Source organism: Pezoporus occidentalis, unplaced genomic scaffold (assembly GCF_034315485.1).
Source record: "Pezoporus occidentalis ecotype Australia unplaced genomic scaffold, CSIRO_AGI_Poc_V1 ctg14, whole genome shotgun sequence".
Classification (NCBI taxonomy): domain Eukaryota; kingdom Metazoa; phylum Chordata; class Aves; order Psittaciformes; family Psittacidae; genus Pezoporus; species Pezoporus occidentalis.
Genome location: NW_026913209.1, coordinates 6,477,026 through 6,494,148, shown reverse-complemented (window position 1 = coordinate 6,494,148; position 17,123 = coordinate 6,477,026). Strand labels below are relative to the sequence as shown.

The 17,123-nt window shown below is 37.6% G+C and overlaps 1 protein-coding gene across 15 annotated transcripts in view; it reads left to right on the top strand.

The window, feature by feature from the left end:
- The window catches only part of CADPS2 (calcium dependent secretion activator 2), a 312,438-nt gene that overhangs the window by 91,141 nt on the left and 204,174 nt on the right, over positions 1–17,123 (top strand). For 14 of the 15 annotated variants that reach the window (XM_062609680.1, XM_062609684.1, XM_062609683.1 and 11 more), the window contains exon 3: positions 8,778–9,110. The exons of the other annotated variant lie outside the window; for it this stretch is intronic. In XM_062609680.1, the coding sequence (XP_062465664.1) occupies positions 8,778–9,110 (333 nt within the window). The remainder of the gene's footprint in view (positions 1–8,777; positions 9,111–17,123) is intronic. 15 annotated transcript variants of the gene reach the window in all.

Below are 17,123 nucleotides of genomic sequence, written 5' to 3'. Positions count from 1 at the left end.
AAGGCCTAGGCCTGAACAGAAGCTGCTCAGTCTGCAGTGACATTTGCACATCTATTTCCACAGTTAAATAGGGTCGATGAGTGGACCATATAGGTGTGATGCCTCATAGCATTGTCGATGGGAGAATTAGAATACCCTAGCCAGGAGGAAAGCAATGTGCAGAGATAACAGTTTATTCTCCATAGCAGCACCTCAGATGTCCCAGTCTCATTATCAAACGCAGAATTACTGAGACGTCATTTAACAGCAGGCTGTTTTTTATGTTTGAACAAACCAAACATTACAACATTTTGTAATACACAGATCTAATTCTGTTCTTTTACCTGTTCATCAGCTAATTTCTCCATAGACAACTGGAAGACAAGAAATAATTTTTGTATTTGCTTGTTTGTAATTACACCCATGAAGGTTCCAGCATGAAGGTGGTGGAGCTTCATCACTGAGGAATAGGATTTGCCTTTTTGCGGCTGCCAGTGTTGAATATGTGGCTGTGGATCATTCCACGCAGATCTCAAACCATGCGAGCATTCATGGCCTGTTTAAGTCACTCAGGAGGGAAGTTGGGCCACTTCGGAGCTGTACGTCCAGGTGATATTTGGCTAATAATTTCTCTGGGGTGCTGGTACCAGCTGAGGGCCAATACCACAGTGAGCAAAGTACCTCTGCAGGCTTCAGCCAGCTGGTGAACTTTGGGGCTTGGTGTAAGGGGAGACTGCACTTTACTTTTAAAGAGAAAATAGGAGTGGCTATAGCAAATAGAGCTATTGCTAAAGTAACCCACAGCTGTGCTCATACTGGCAACAGCATATAACTTGTTATTACTCATCAGGGTGCAAAAACTATTGTTGCTGCTGTCAGCCTTGAAAGGAGGATAAATCTGCTTGTTCTGAAAGGGTGTCTGAGTAACGTTAATAAATGAATCCAGGAGAAAATGCTGCTTCTGGGTGAAATAGTTTCGTGCATTTTTTCATGGCAATTGTCTCCATAGCTCTGTGTGTTCTTTTGCCCAAGGCATGAACATTGCAGTACATGAGTCTGTGAAATGTATAGCCATAAGGAACAGAAATTTGGGAAGTCTTTGGGCAATTGTTTGTCAATTTGAAAAAGGAGGCAAAGAAACAAATCCCAGTGCCGGGTCTTGTGTAGTAAGCATGTAAGGCTAGAGATGTAGCACACATTTTAATTTACAAGAGTTTGGATTTGTTTTTTACAGATAGCTGATTGCTATGGGAAATGTCCAACATGCAGCTATGTTATTGCCCAAGAGAGTTGAAGAAAATAAAGTAAACCTTCTAAAAGATTTCATCTTGTGATGGTTTCTGAGCCATTACTCTTGATAAGAAGAAATCATAGCTTAATAAACTCCAGAAGATTAGTAGAAGTAACATTAGCAAAAAAAAAAAAAAGAAAAATATTAAATTAAATTTAGCTTATGCCTCTTCAGACAATGATAGTTTACTACCTTAAATTTGCTTTGGTTTTCTCACCTTAGTGTACTGTGATGTTTTAAGGAGGTTTTAAAAACAAACAAAAAAATGTACTGTTAATCAAAGTTGAAGAGTTTTTATTTCAGCTTTTTTTTCCCCCTGAATTAGGGAACACTGCAAAGTATAGTGTACAATTAGAAGAAACCTGTGATTAACAAAATCATGACAGAAATACATCAACAGACAGGTAGGAGTTTAATAGTGTCATCTCTTAAAAAATTGAGTATCTTTTGCTTTTACCTGAGGGTTAGGACTCTGTTCTGAAGACTTACAGAGGTAAAGAAAACTGGTAATTTAGTTGAAGGGGTGGAAAAATCAAAACAGTGCCTGGAGGATATATCTAGGGAGTAAAAGGGAACAAAGGAGGAGGAAGACCTGCAAGCCAGGCTTACAATGTTTTTTTTTTCTAAAAACATAAAAAATACTTCTGATTTCAAAATCTGAGCAAATCTCAGTAAATAGCTCAATTTCCACTCATGTTCAGCAGCCAATAGTTATTAAAAATAGTTGTTAAAATGCATCAGTAACTATTAGTCTCTTCTTAGAGTATAAATGCTCTTTCAATGGCTAAGGCAGTAATTTCATTCAACTAGCGTAAAAATAATTAACATGTACTATCAGATGTACAAAGCTACTGCGTAAGCTATTTATTTTTGACCCAAACTGATCTGCTTCTTGTAGCCTGATTAGTTGAGTGGACTAAACCTAATACAGACATCATCTTCATAATTTTTGGAGTGTTTTTTTGTTTCTTTCCAGACTCTCAGAAGTGCAGTGAGATCATAATATCTGAAACAATGGGGGTTTTTGCAGCTCCAGGGCATAGCAGCAAACACTGTTGGTTGTAATATATGTTAATTCCTACTGGGCATAAGGCTTTGTTCTTAATATATGTAGTTGTGGAATCTGTTCTCCAAAAGGCCAGAAGTATTTTTGCACATTCATCAGACTAGCCCAAATTCTTGGTGCAGTGCATTGTGCAGTTTCAGAATAAAATAGAACTGCTGAGGTCTGTGTAAGCTGGTCCCAGAGAAGATTGCTTAAACTAATGAGTGAAACAGGGAATATTTCTACTCCTGTGGATCAGGAAGGGCTTTAAGAAGTGGGTGAGAGCTGTTGACTGCACTGAGAGTTGCTAATGAGTTTTTGTGTGAGGTATTAACAGGAAGGGTTTTAATATTATGTTGTAAGGGTGCAACTTAACAAAGTCTGCTGGCAAGATTCACTCTATTACTGTATTGCACAGTCATTTGAGCAGTGATTTGTAGCAAGGCACAAGTCAAAGTTAGCAAGTCACAAATCAAAGTTACCATGCTATAAGGTTATGCATGATTATCAGTCACTTAGCAAAGATCTGCCATTGGTAAAAGGTCTCCGCCTTGAGGACCAACTTTGACAAGCATCCCAGCTCAGGGGGAGATCACCATTCAGCCAGGCTGCTTAGCTAGTAGAGTGCAAAGGCGGCTCACTTAGGCTGTTATGGAACAAAGTAGTTGGCTTGTAGTCAAATTACATGTGATGGGAAAGGTATGCATAAGACTCTTTTTACCCACAACTTCCTGTGTTCCTTAATAAATGAGTCTTGGAAAAGATACACAGTATGACTGGTGTTTCAGGTTCAGATGCACCAATGCTTACTGTGTCACTCTGCTCTGAAAACTATTAAGCAGTTTGAACCATGTGTTGTAAGGAAAGGTGATAGGGAAGCTGATACAGATAACGTCTAGTATGTCTAGAAGTTTACCGTCCCAGAGATGTAATGTGTGTTTTGAGCTGCAGCCATCTTTTCCATGAGAGAGGCATTGAGCCCTGGCTGTTAAGACATAGGACATATCTAGAGTGTGACTGTGGTCTCCTTAAAGTTAGCGGAACAGCAGTGACTGTCAAAAATGAAGAAAAATATCTAGCTCCTTATGTGGCAAATGAAGTTCTCAGTGCTGCTTTGCTTAATGAAGAGGAGGATGTTGGTGCAGTTGCACTACTAGAAGGTGTTTAGGCTGTACAGACCGTAGAATCAAGAGTCATAGAGTCACAGAATCATACAATGGTTTGGGTTGGAAGGGACTTTAAAGACCCTCTAATTCCATCCCCCCTGACATGGGCAGGGATACCTTCCCCTAGACAAGGCTGCTCAAAGCTCTGTCCAGCCTGGCCATGAAAGCTTCCAGGGATGGGGCAGCCTGTGCCAGATGAGTAAGAAATTGCCTTTTCAGAAGCTGAGAAATTCTTGTAGTCCTTCTGCCCTTCTCAGTACCTGTTTGAATTTTAAAAAAGCAAATGAAGTTATGCATACACAGAATCCTATGTTACCACACAAAACTTGTACTCAAAACATAAGAAGCAGTAAGCCATAGCTGAATTCAGTTTGTCTCAAAATGGGTAATGGATGAACATGACTGACTGCAATGTTTTTCTGTGTGTACACCCACATGTATTACATGCACACATACACGTTTTTATACATATATACACACTTATATTCCCTGAAAGAAAAAAAATCAGTTTCCATATAGTTAATAAGGGCAATTTTATGCTGAAAAAAGTGTTCCATTGTAACTTGTTGCCTACAAAACCAAGGATTTTTTTCTAGCACTGGATGTACCACAGATTTGAGTGGTGTTCTACAAGAGGTTTGTATTTTAGACACAACGTTTTTGCAGTTAAAATATGCAGGTGTTTCTTTCTGTGTTTTTATTTGGAAGAGAATGTTAGTATGAAACTGAGATTTTGTTTAAAAATCCTAATGTGCATGTATTTTTTCCTTTTGTGATAAAGTACGGTTTAGAGCACGTGTTTTTTGTTTGGTTGGTTTTGCAATCCTTTGTTTAAAAAGCATGGGCTTAGATCATAATTTCTCTCTTTATCAACCCTTTTGCAGAGTTTTCAGGCAGAGAATAAAAGAGTTTGTAAAATAATTTGGTCAGTGTGAGCTTAATGTGTTGTCCAGTTGGTGCTGTGCCTAGAGGTGAGTCAGGCTCTGCTAGAACTGATGTATAAGCAAGTAGCTGGATGGTTGTGTTTTATTGGTTTGTGTAGCAGAATTACAAAATGTTATTTTTTATTAGTAACACCCTTACACAAACTGGTAGAAACATTACAGATATTTGTAACTACTGTGTCTTTTCTTCTAAACTGGCTAAAACATAAAACTCCATCAGTATGTGTCTTTCAAATTAAATAAAACACGTATACATTTTGTAATGCATGGCTTAACAGACCTGATATTTAATCTATTTATGAAGAAAAGGCAAAAGTTATCTGCAGTTGAGTTTATGCAGACTCCTTTGCATATTGCTTATGTTTTTTCCTAAGCTTAATGGTGGGGAATGCGGTAAATATGTTTGTATTGCTTGCATATAAAATTAGTCAAATTTGGTATGATGGTCGATAAATAGAAATGTTACTTAAGTGGTATATGCTATAAGATGTAAAAGAACTTCTTTGTTTAGTATTTCTAATATTTTCTCAAGCTGTAGGCACTGATGATGATTTTTCATCTTTAAGCTGAAATATACTTTTAATGTAACTACCTAGTGCAAAAGACTATTTTGAATTAAGCTTTTTACCTGCATTTGCAACAGATGAAATTGCATATGTATAATGATTGGGAAAAAAGTGAATTTAAACCATTCTTCAGTAGATAGATACAAATTATAATTGTCACTGTAATTGTAAGGAAGAAGTCGATGATTTTCTTTTTGAATTCCTTACCTGATCATCTTTAAATCGTTATGATGTGAAGAGAACTTTATCCATCAGGCTATACATATGACTCAGTCCAAGAGTATTTGGAAGGGCTATAAATAATGTGAATAATTCTTTAAAAATTATATATTAGGCCCATCAAAACCTGTCTTTTAACCATCTGTTTTTTTCTGAATGGATTGTATGTGTTAACGGAGTGTTTAATTTTGGTGTTTGATAGTTTGTTAGCAGTAGGTAACATGAGGGTTTGATTCAAGGAACCGCTAATGATACTAAAAGTTCAAATGCTGACTGACAAAGAGTGTCACCCCAGGATTTCTTTGAGGAAGTCCAGAAAATGTTGGTAGAAACAGGAAATACTTCATTAAAAATGTTGGCTTTTGTAAAATTATTTCTAAATAACACAAGGATTTCTGAATGATCGTGGCTGATCTGCCAGATCTGGTTCCCTGGAGAAATAGATTTCTTTGTCCCCAAGTAACTTTTTCTGGTATTTTATAGTTTGCATTCAAACCTCTAATATTTTTTTTCTCTCCAGTTTTCCCCTGGTGTTCAGAGACTTGAGGTAACATTTTAGGACTGGAGGTTTTTGAATTATTATTTAATTAGATCTAAGTCTAATGATCAGACAATCCCCGTACAGGAATAAAGAGACGAAGAGATGACAATTTAGTGAATGTACTTAATCAGTATTTTGCTTTAAAGATAGATATCAATACAAATATTTTCCCTAATAGGCATGATTGGGCTGCATATATAATCCACCTGAAAGAAAAAGTGGCAGACTTCATTAAGACTACTACAAGGGCTTATATATTTCATTGTAAAAATGAGTGCTATCAGTGTTGCAAAGCATGTATGTATCCCTAGACTCTGGACCCACAGATACCGAGCCAGATGGGCTTTCTGGAACAATGGAGAAATGATAACTCTCTTGGCATGAAACTGGTGGGATATCATTCTCCATATAGTATCAACTCCTATAAACTTCTATTTAGATTTAATTATTTTAGAAGTAGCCATAAAAAGAGCTTTGAACCTGAGGAGACAAATCTCAAGAAATTTAACTGAAGCAAAGGATTTTGCGTTCAACATTAAATGTACCATTTGTCTTTCAGGAACAGAAATAACGAGACATTTAATAGCTTTTTGAATGCATCTTTCTGTGTCAAATTTCAGGCACATGCAGTACACTCCTAACTGTATTTCCATTCTCTTATGATTTTCTGGTGGACAAAGTCTTGAAAATTGAGTCTTTCTCTTCAAATATTACCATTAATTTTTAGTTGTCTCAAATACAAGTAGTTAATTTTAAAGATGGTGTTACTTTTTTTTCACTCTCAGGAAAAATTTGGTATATTGCTGCTCAAAAAGAACATGTGCAATGACATCTTTAGGTCCAATGGATTCCTTTTCAGAACCAACCACATAGTTTTTGTAGTCTTTTATTAACATCTTGGGTTTACTTTTTGAGTAGTTTTCATTAATATCCACATATCTCATGTGTAAGACTTATCATAGAATCATAAAATAGTTTGGGTTGGAAGGGACTCTAAAGCTAATCTAGTTCTAACCACCTGCCATGGACAGGAACACCTCCCACTAGATCGGGTTGCTCAAAGCCCTGTCCCGCCTGGCCTTGAACACTGCCAGGGATAGGGCAGTCACAGCTTCTCTGAGTAACTTGTGCCACCCTCACAGTATAAAGAACTTCTTCCTGTGAAGTTTTTGAAAATGTGATAAAAATACAGTTTGTGACCCAAAACACCTCAGAAGGAACATTTTGAAAGTTAGGGGTACATGCAAATTGTATTTTGTATTTGCACGTACATGTTGCTTTCCCCAGTATGAACATGGCATCATTTTGTCAATGCTGTGGACACAAAGTTAGAATAGTGCTCCCCTTCCATGGGTAAGTGTTGAAAAAAATGAGTCAGATTTTTCCTGCAGTCTCCTGAAAAATCAACTCTAGAAAATCAACTTCAAAGTCAGAAATACATTTTTAATTAGTCTGGTTCATAAGTGAAGGGAAGTGCTAGCAGGTTTTCAGCTCCTGCATTCTGGATTAATGGTCTTGCATAATATAACCGAAAGAAGGTAATGAAAGCTAAATTATATTCTAATGGTTTTACAACGCGTCTTTTGCAGAAAATTATTTTATTATTTTTAAATAGGCTGATCCAGTTATGTTAGCAATACATAGTGATGTGTCATCTTGGATAGACATGGGATTTTGGGTTGAAAGAGTCTATAAATAGTCTTAATTTCTCTCTTTCTTCTGCACCTGCTTTGTCTCATTGGGTATGCAAACTAATGTGTGGAAGATTTAACATTGTTTATGAACAGTACAAAATAGCTGAAGTCAGTTTCAAGTCATCTTTTTTTAAACATTCTTTTTCTGTGTGCTTTCCAATGAATTTGTTGGAATGAATCAATTGTAATTGCAGACTTGTTAAAACAAGGGAAGGCTTAGTATCCTTGTACCTGCTTGTGCTGATAAGTTTTATTACTGAGTGGAATTTCTTATTATTATTTGTTTTGAAATGGGATTCAATATTTATGTAGCATTTTGAGGAAATTAGTATCAGTGTTACTTGACAGTAACCATATCAGGTCCTGTTATGCGTAAGAGTTTAACCTTGGATACTTATGTTTCCACAATTGGAAAACCATCCCGGTACAGTTAGAGCATAAAATGAGATTAGCAGGTGTTGGTGACGGGGGAGGGTTTTATAACCTGTTTGGCAAGTACTTTTAGGCTTAATCTGCAGCCTATCAATTCAGATATCTGTTCGCAGAATCGCAGAATGGTTTGGGTTGGACCTTTAAAGATCACCTAGTCCAACCCCCAAGGTTGGAGATGGTTTCTGCCATCCAGATACTCCACACGCCTGGACTTCCACCAAAATTGTGAAAATAGGGTTTTAAAATCAGTTGAAATCCCAGTCTGTTAAAAGATATATTTTATAAGTAACTGCATTTTAAAATATGCTGCAGGGAAACAGGCATCAACACACGCTGGAACTTTTAGAATATGTTTCTCTTGCTCTGTTTCCACCTATATACTCTTCTCTGCTCAGCTTTTTAGCTCCTACTCCTCTGTTTCATATTTTCCACATGAACAACAGTAGTATTTTAGGTTGGTTGTTATGTGCACCATCTTCCAACATGTGGTAACATGGAGTCAGAGCTTTGCTGTGCTATTATCTCCATTCATAGTGTTTTCATAACTCTTTGTGACTAAAATGACTGTCTGAAAAATGTGTGGTTAACTCATCTTCCACTTCATAGCATTTGCAAACAGTCAGAAAGGTGACCAAAAGGAAATTTGTATAGACTACATGGTATCACAGCGGTTCTTAGCATTTCAGCTGTGCTTGGGGTGTTGGTGTGGCACCCAACCAGTTCCTCAGCACCAAGTCAAAATACAGCAAAGTTGGCATGTATTATTCTTCCTTAGAAAGCCGTCTTACACTGAAGCAAAATATTAGCTTGTAATCCCTTTATAAGGGTTTGTTTTGTATTTGTGTCCACGCCTAACTTTTTCTGTTTCTTTTTTTTTTTCTTTTTTTCTTATTTTAAAAGGTATTTCTCAAGAGTGACCGGGTTGCAAGAATGGTCCACAGTGGAGGATGTTCTGCAAATGACTTTAGAGATGTTTTCAAGAAAAACATTGAAAAGAGAGTCCGAAGTTTGCCGGAAATCGATGGATTAAGCAAAGAGACAGTGTTAAGTTCTTGGCTAGCCAAATATGATGCCATATACAGGGGAGAAGAGGACTTTTGCAAACAGCCAAATAGAATGGCCTTAAGTGCTGTGTCGGAGCTGATTCTGAGCAAGGAACAGCTTTATGAAATGTTTCAGCAGATTCTAGGGATCAAAAAATTGGAACACCAGTTGATTTATAATGCCTGCCAAGTAAGTATCAGTGTCACTTGGTTCTGTTGTATCCAAAATACCTTCCCTCCTGCTCATAGGTCAAGTACTTCCTCCCTGTATGCAGAAGCCTTCAGTTTTAAGTGCATCTCCAGTGTCCAAGGAGATGAGACCCCTCAGAAAGAAATCTTTCATCATTTGTTTGCTGGAGAGCGCTTGGAAAAAGGGTATGCCAGAGTATGTGGTACTTATGCTACAGGGATCTCTTGAGGCCTTTTACAGTGTCACAGCTCCAGGAATTTGGGTGATCTGCAGACTCTTCTGTGGTTTGTATACCTGCGTACACTCATATAGATCACATATGTACCTACATGTATCTGTGTGTGTGTACATCTCTAAAAGAAATCTGCTGCCATAAATAGATATGTGAAAGGGGATTGACTTCAGGCAATTGACTTCAGGATGCTCTTGGCCATCCAGTGTCTGGGAGGTTGCTATATTTGAATTCAGTGCGCTTCATTTCAAACACCATCTATGAAGCTAGTTTGCACATTTTTACTTTGTTGTTTTGTTGGGTAAATGTGATGAGTCTTGAGTCCAAGAGAAACAGTCTATTCAGCAGCTGCATATACATTTATATGTATAATCTATCGCTAATCATTACTGTAAATGGTGTGTAAAATTATTTTATCTGGCCAGTCTTGATAGTGATGCAAGTATAAATTACCAGTTACTGAGGGAGGAATAACCTGAAAAAAGTAGACATATTTGAAGGTCTTGCAACAAACCAGCATGGATGTAGCATTTAAGATGAGCTCACACAGCTTTCTACACTGTCTATAAAATAGTACACCAGACTACAGCTAAGCTGGTTTTGATATATTATGCTGAAGTTTGGCTCATAGTTATGGGCCATCTTAACACAGAAAAAGTGAGGAATCTTTGGCATTGTTGCCTTCTTCATTTATGGATTAGTGTGGCATGAAATCATGTAAATGATTGAAACATCTGTGGTTTTTATAATGCTGCTGCTTCTTTTGTAATGAGAAAGTGTAGTATTTTATTCTGCATCAAATTATGATGGCTTCCTGTTTTATCTGTGAGCTGTTTGCCAACAGTGGAGACTTCTGAATGAGCAGTGTTTTGAATGGAGATAGAAAATAGTCCTTTTTTTCCTGTTTGCCCCATCTTTTTCTTTCTGCCTCTTAATTCACACACATGTAGGTCATGAAGCTAACCTCTGGTATATACAGGTTGGTAACAAGATGGAGAAACACTGAAATTTTGAGGGATAATCCTGCTTATTGTGTTGGGGTTTTTTTTGAGTTTGTTTTTTTTTTTTTTTATATGATAAAACATAGAAGTACGGGATAATTCAGTTTGGAAAAGTCCTCAGGAGGTCACTTAGTGTAACCTTTTGCTCAAAGCAGGGTCAGCTGTGAAGACAGACCAGGTTACTGAGGGCTTTAACTAGTCAGGTCTTAAAACTTCCAGGGATGGAGGTGAACTGTGGAAACTTTCTGGACAACCTGTTCCAACTCCTGGAAACATGATGTATGGATTCCTCTTGCCTCTGGTGTCTAATGATTGCTAAATCTTACCTTGTATGTCACTGTGAATGATCAAAATCTGCTGTCAGTCTGCATTGTGCTAGAGGAACACAAACATCACTGTAGAGTTTTGAAGAATTAAACAAAAAAATTGTTCCCTTAGTCTAGAAGAGGTTCTGATGATACAGCCATCTAGGTTCTTCTGTCTGTATATTTAAAGGCTTCTCTATTTTGGTTCTTAATTGTAGGAATGTTGATAGAACAAAACTGGCAAATGTAAACAATCTTCTGACTGTTCTTGGTCCATAATCTGCAGAGAGACTGAAACATTGCAGTGACTCATTTTTGCCTTCTACCATAGTAGAATTTTAAGCATGAGATTTCTGGTTTATGAATTGCAAATTAAAGAGAAAATAATCTGGTAGGTGGGAATGTAGAAGAACTGACTGATCATCCTGATACGTGCAAGGATGACTCAATGAGATTAAGAGAAGACTCTTTTGCTCTTCCTGGTTTTGAGCACTGAAAGTTGCAAAGTCTCCTGTGCAGGTCTCCAAAGTACACATTGTTTACCCTGGATTCATATAAGTATTGGAGGGCAGGAAGAAAGGGAGACTTACTTCTTTGGGAGCAGATATAGGAGCACCTACATATTTCAAGCTGAGAAGAGTGTCTTGAGCCTATACCCTTCTTGTTTGCAGTTCTAGTTTTCTGAAGGTTTCAGTTTTCTGAGGCAAGGATGATATTACTGTGCTGAAGAAAAACATTAATTCTGTACTCCAACATAGTTGCTAGCAACCATATATTTCATATCCTGTTCCTGTGGTCCAGTCAAGCACATAGTACACCAAAGGCATGAGGAGAAGCATGTTGCAAAGAAAAAGACAACAATCATAGCCTTCCCATGAGGTGCATTGCAGACAGCAACCAGTCTCTGATAATGTAATGCCTTTTCTCCTTTGCTGAAATCCCTTATTTCTCATTGCAGTTTTAATAAATATTTTAGTTTAGCCTCTATCTTATTCCTTTCTAGTGACAGTGTATTTATAGAAGATGAGATTAAGTTAGAGTCAGATTTCAGTTAGCAGCAGCAGTTTTCATTCTGCCCTAGAAGACTCTATCTGTCTTTGTACGAAAATGCTCACTTTCATTTCCCTTTGCCACTGCTGCTTGGAATACTAGAGACTTGTAGATAATGATAATCAATAGTGTCTGGGAGCAGTGAGATAAGTGGAAGTCCAAACAGATGTTAAAATTGTATTTTTGGTAGAAGTTTTGATGAGTTGGCTTCTAGCAGAGAATCAGATATATAAAATTCTGTATATTTTGCAGCTCTGAGAAACAGCTGCCCTTAATAACAAATCTGTACAGTTGTAATTTGTGCAGAAAACTGGCTTTTTCTTTCCCCCCTTTTTGTTTTCTTTCCAGCCCTTTGAAAATAGGAAATAGAAAAATGTCTTGCAATGTTGATGATAAGAGTAAATTATCCTGCACCTACAGGCCTGTTAAGCAGACAAGAATGCTATTTGTAACGGTAGGAGGTAGTTTGCTGTCCTTCTCCTTTTGACTTTCTCTGCATTTAGAAACTTTTTATTGGTTTTCAGCAGCTTTTGCTCCCCAGCCTGTTCTAAATGGAACATTCCCTTCAACTCTTAAACCCTTGGTGTCTTACAGCAGCTCATCAGCCGGCTCTGCTAAGGTGTGGGTTACTATAAGTCTGCACAGGTTGCCAGTCTCGATCCTTTGTATGATGGCAGTGAGAAACAGTGTTCATTCACTCAGCGCAAGAAGTTAATCAAAAATAAAGTGAATAGTAATAGACCAGCTCTCTGACATTGTCAGACGCAGTCCCCGTAAGTGTAAGAATTTTATTCATTTTTCTTTGAAGAATAACTTTTTGTCAGTCATTTTACATACATTAAATGCCTAAGCTTGCTCTTAGGTAGTGGACATTAACAGAATGTTCATGTTAAGTTGAAGACTTCTATGATCTCATTTTTGACTTTACAGTTTAAAGGAAGGCCAGCAACTGATGCCGACTAGCTCTATTTCTTCGTGATTAAAAAATCCATTTTTTAAAGTGCTAACACTTTCACCTGATTCTTATTTACATTGTGTTGTCTTAAGCTGTGTTTTATGATACAGAAATGATTTCCACTCAGCTGGGTCTTAATGAGCTCCTTGACTTGCTTTTGAGATGCCTGGCCACAGTGTGTTGTTATGGTTTCTTTGATTTATAGACATCAAACATGATATAATTTTTTTTTCTTTTTTTTTTCTTTTTTTTTTTTTTTTTTTAATTATTCACTGATGTAGAGGAAACTTTGATGCAAAAAGTCAAACTGAAAGTCAAACTCAAGTTGCTGTGTGGTCATGCACTAGTCTTGCAACACTTCACCAGTGCTATAATTTCTGTGCCAGGTAAATCAGAACTCCATACAGTTTTATTTTGAAAGTATGTTTATAAGGTTGATCTGAACCCCCGATGCCGAGAGGAGAGAACAACACCGAATTTCATAATGAAAGAATTCCTGCAAGTCACATTGTCTTTTCTGACAGGTAGTAAGTAATTCTGAGAATAATGTAACAGTTTTTAAGAAGAACTATTTGCTAAGTCTTCTACTGTTGACTTTTTGGAAATCAACCACAAACCAGTACTTCTGTAAATAGCTTTAGATGGTACTTTGCTGCAAGATACAGTTTTCTGCTTAAATGCCTTGTATTGCGTCTGGTTCACATCCTTTATTATCTTTAACTTTTACAAGACGTAACTGTTTGTATAAGTGTCTAATATTGAGAATCATGGACCATATTGTATCTTCTGTAATAAATTTTTGTATTTTTAATTATGAGAATATCTCTGTCAAGAATTTCTCCTGAACCAAAGTCTTCTTATGATGCTTAATACAATTGTACCCTTGCACCCAGCACTTCCCTGAAGTCCAGTTAATTATGCAGTTTTGGAAATAAGTCAAATTAAGGGCAGTTTAATTTGCAACAACGTCTTAATGACTTTTGATTGTTTGTAGTAGTTCTGATCCTTTCCTCAGTAAAATCATTAAAATAGTACAGTTATGTCATGGATCATAGAATTTACCATACTTCTACCGGATATTTTTCTTAGAAACTTTTATACACTAAGGACAAGTGCAACTTTATGAAGCACAAAATACATCTTTGTACAGAAAGTATCGGTGTAGCATTGATACTTATTGAAGTGATTAAACAAATGTTAAGGATTCCCTTCAATACATAGACCAAAACTGAAACAGATTCATTAATTATTTAAGTTGAGGGCAGTCACAGGAAAAAAATATAAATGGCTTGGGCTGTATACTGTAAAACACAGTGTTATGTACTAAGTGTATCAGAGTCTTTGGTCAAAAGAAAAGATACTGGCTCCATGAAATGTTATAATGTGAACAAGGCTCCAGGGCTTCAGCTAAGCCCGTATTTTTCCAATGGTCTCCAGTGACTGTCATTTACTTATTTCATGATAAATTATACCAGATGCAACAAAATAACCTCTAAAATGTTGGTATGGTCCATTGCTGTATTTTTTGAGGTAGCATCAGGTGTTAGATGACATTCACTGATATTTAAACATCCCTCTGGGCTGAAAATGTGCTTTTACCTGCCCCGAGGTACTCTTATGCCCCTGTTGAAAAAATAACAAAACAAGATACCTGTGCTGATCACCTCCTTTATGCAGGAGGTCTTTGGGCCTTACCTGGTAAGAGGTGACTGCTGGGTAGCTGGTGCATGCCACCACCGTGGGGCAGGGTTTATCTTCTCTCTAGATAAAAGTCAGTTTTGCAGGCAATGCAGAGTAGATGGCAGGCAGGGCAGGAGTCAGGGGAGAAGCTGTCAGGGCTCTCAGTCAGTGGAAGGACAGCAGTGGCATGGGAGTTCTCATGGGAGATCTCATGGGAGAAGAAAACCAGTAATTCTGTGGGACTGTGGGAGTCTATAGAGTTGTAGTTAGTAATGACACATTGACCACATTTTTGCAGGATAAATGTGAACCTAGAAAGTTTCTTCACAGTCATGATGCAGTAGCAATATGCTTCCTTACAGAACAGGTCAGTGCTTTAAAATTGTCATATATGTCTGTCAACCTGAAAAGTGTTTCATGCCTTTTATAACAGAAATGTTCAAGTGTTCACACTTCAGGCTTGTTAACACATCAACTCTGCTGGTTTCTAGTACCTGAAAATTTAAGAACACATCTGCTTTCTGACTGTTTTTCTTCCTGTTCTTCAAGGGGAAAAAAATTGCTGCCACTGCCTGTTCTTCAGTGAGAGCAGAACAATTCAAACCAAGCATTTCATTAGAGAAATAAATTGTCATTTCTCACAGGATTTTAGATGTTGTCTCTTCTTCATGAGACATCACTCTATATTATGTGAACATGGGAGTTTAATAGGAAGTTATTCCAACAGTTATCTTTTTTTAATTGCTGGTTTGAGGTTTTTTTCTGAGGTGTTTCATTTGTCTTTTACCTGTGTTTGAGGGGTCTGGAGAGGTCTTGCTCAAAGCAAGAGTTTTAATGTTTTGGAAAACAGTGCTGCAGTCTGAAATACTCCACCTAGAATTATTTCTGTAATGAGTCTGTGAGAAATCCAGTGCTAAGATGAACACTGTATGTCAGGCCAGTTTAGAGTTTCAGCTTATAAGGTGAGTTCTGAGGAAAAACAAAGTTTGGAATCCCAAGTAATTCAGTTCAGTTAACACACACTGATGGTATTTAAATAGGGGAGAGAAAAGTTTTAGCTCCTGCAAACAACTGTGGTTTTTTTCTGTAATAGCAGAGTTTACTTTGGAAAAAAATCTCTGATTTCCCCAAAGACTGTTGATTTGTTCTCATTTAATGATAGAATGATGGAAAAGATACTAAAACATCCTCAGAGAGTGTCCTGGGTTCAGCAGTAGCAGTTATTTCTCTCCTCCTTGGTAGCTGGTGCAGTGCTGTGTTTTGACTTTCGGCTTGGGAACAGAGCTGATAACAAGGATGTTTTGGTTTGGCCAAGGACTTTGTGAGCCTCATGCTCTGTCAGGGAGGAGGGGAAGCTGGGAGGAAGCAGAGACAGAACACCTGACCCAAACTGACCAAAGAGGTATTCCATACCACAGCATGTCATGCCCAGTATGTAACTGGGAGTTACCCGGGAAGGGCTTGGGAGTCTGCAGGGTTGGAGGAGGTATTGGTCGGTGCTTGGTCAGGCTGGGAGGGCAAGTTATCCATCAGCTGGTGGTGAGGTGTTGTATTCTCTTCCCTTGTTATTTCCTTTATCATTATTATCATTGGTGGTAGCAATAGTGATTTGTGTTATACCTTAGTTACTAAACTGTTCTTATCTCAACCTGTGGGAGCTGCATTCTTTTTGATTCTCCTCTCCATCCCTCCGGGAGTAGGGGGAGGGCAAGAAGGAGGGAAGTGAGTGAACAAGTTGCCTGACTGGGTTTAAACCACGACAGAGAAGCAAGTTACCTTTTTAGCATGTTCAAATATCTGACTCTGAATAATGTTTGAAAGCCTTGCAAATTACATAATGGACAAGTACTTTGAAATATTTTTGTTTGTAGTTGAAGAAATACTAAGAAAATACCAGAGAGAAATGATCTGTTGGCAACCATAATGCATCTGGGGGAGAAAACTTGAGTGGGACATCTGAAAACTATGAAAATATTCAAAGGTTTATTTGTTCAGTACAAATGTTAAGAAAAAACACTGAGGGATGGTTTTTCACCTTTAATCTTTTTTAAGTCAAAATGTCCATGTGTATTTTTCTATCATAGAGCTTTCTTTGTGCTTATGTGGCTTTTCTTCCTGTGTTTTGTTTAGCACCTGTGTGAAGGAGTTAGACAGTAGTAGCCTGAGATACTAGTAGCCCTCATGGACTAGTGGATTTACCTGTGTTTTCCAAGTTAGCATCCTACTAAGCCTGTTCTCCTGTGTATGTATCACCTTTCTTGTGACAAGAGAGAAGCCAGGCTTGACTGAGAATCAGCAGAGAGAAGCTGAGAATTACCCATCTCCCCTGCTCTACCTTGTGCGTCTTCTGGGGATTGAAATAATCAACACTGAGCTTTTGGCTGCAGATCTTTCTTTCAAGGGGTTTTGTTTTCTGAGTCTTTGGCATTCAGTGAGTGCAGGAAAACAGCAGGAGAAGGGGCACTGTAGCATAGAATGAGGAAGCTGGTTTTGGCTTTGTTAAAGCAAATCCTCTTAAGCTGTTTCTATTTTTTACCTGCCCGTGTGTTTCTTCCCCTAACTATTCTTTTGGAATCTTCATGAAGTAATTAATGCTGTTTTGACATTCTGTTGAGCTCCAGATCCAAGGAAGTTAAGCTGCCTCAACACTCACAGCCAAATATATCCAGTATTTAATGTTCACTTATATTAACATCAACCAGTGCATTTGACTCATCATGTTTAATATTACCAGCTGAGGATAAAGTTCCTCTTACTTTGGTATTAAGCAATAAAAATAAATAATTTCTC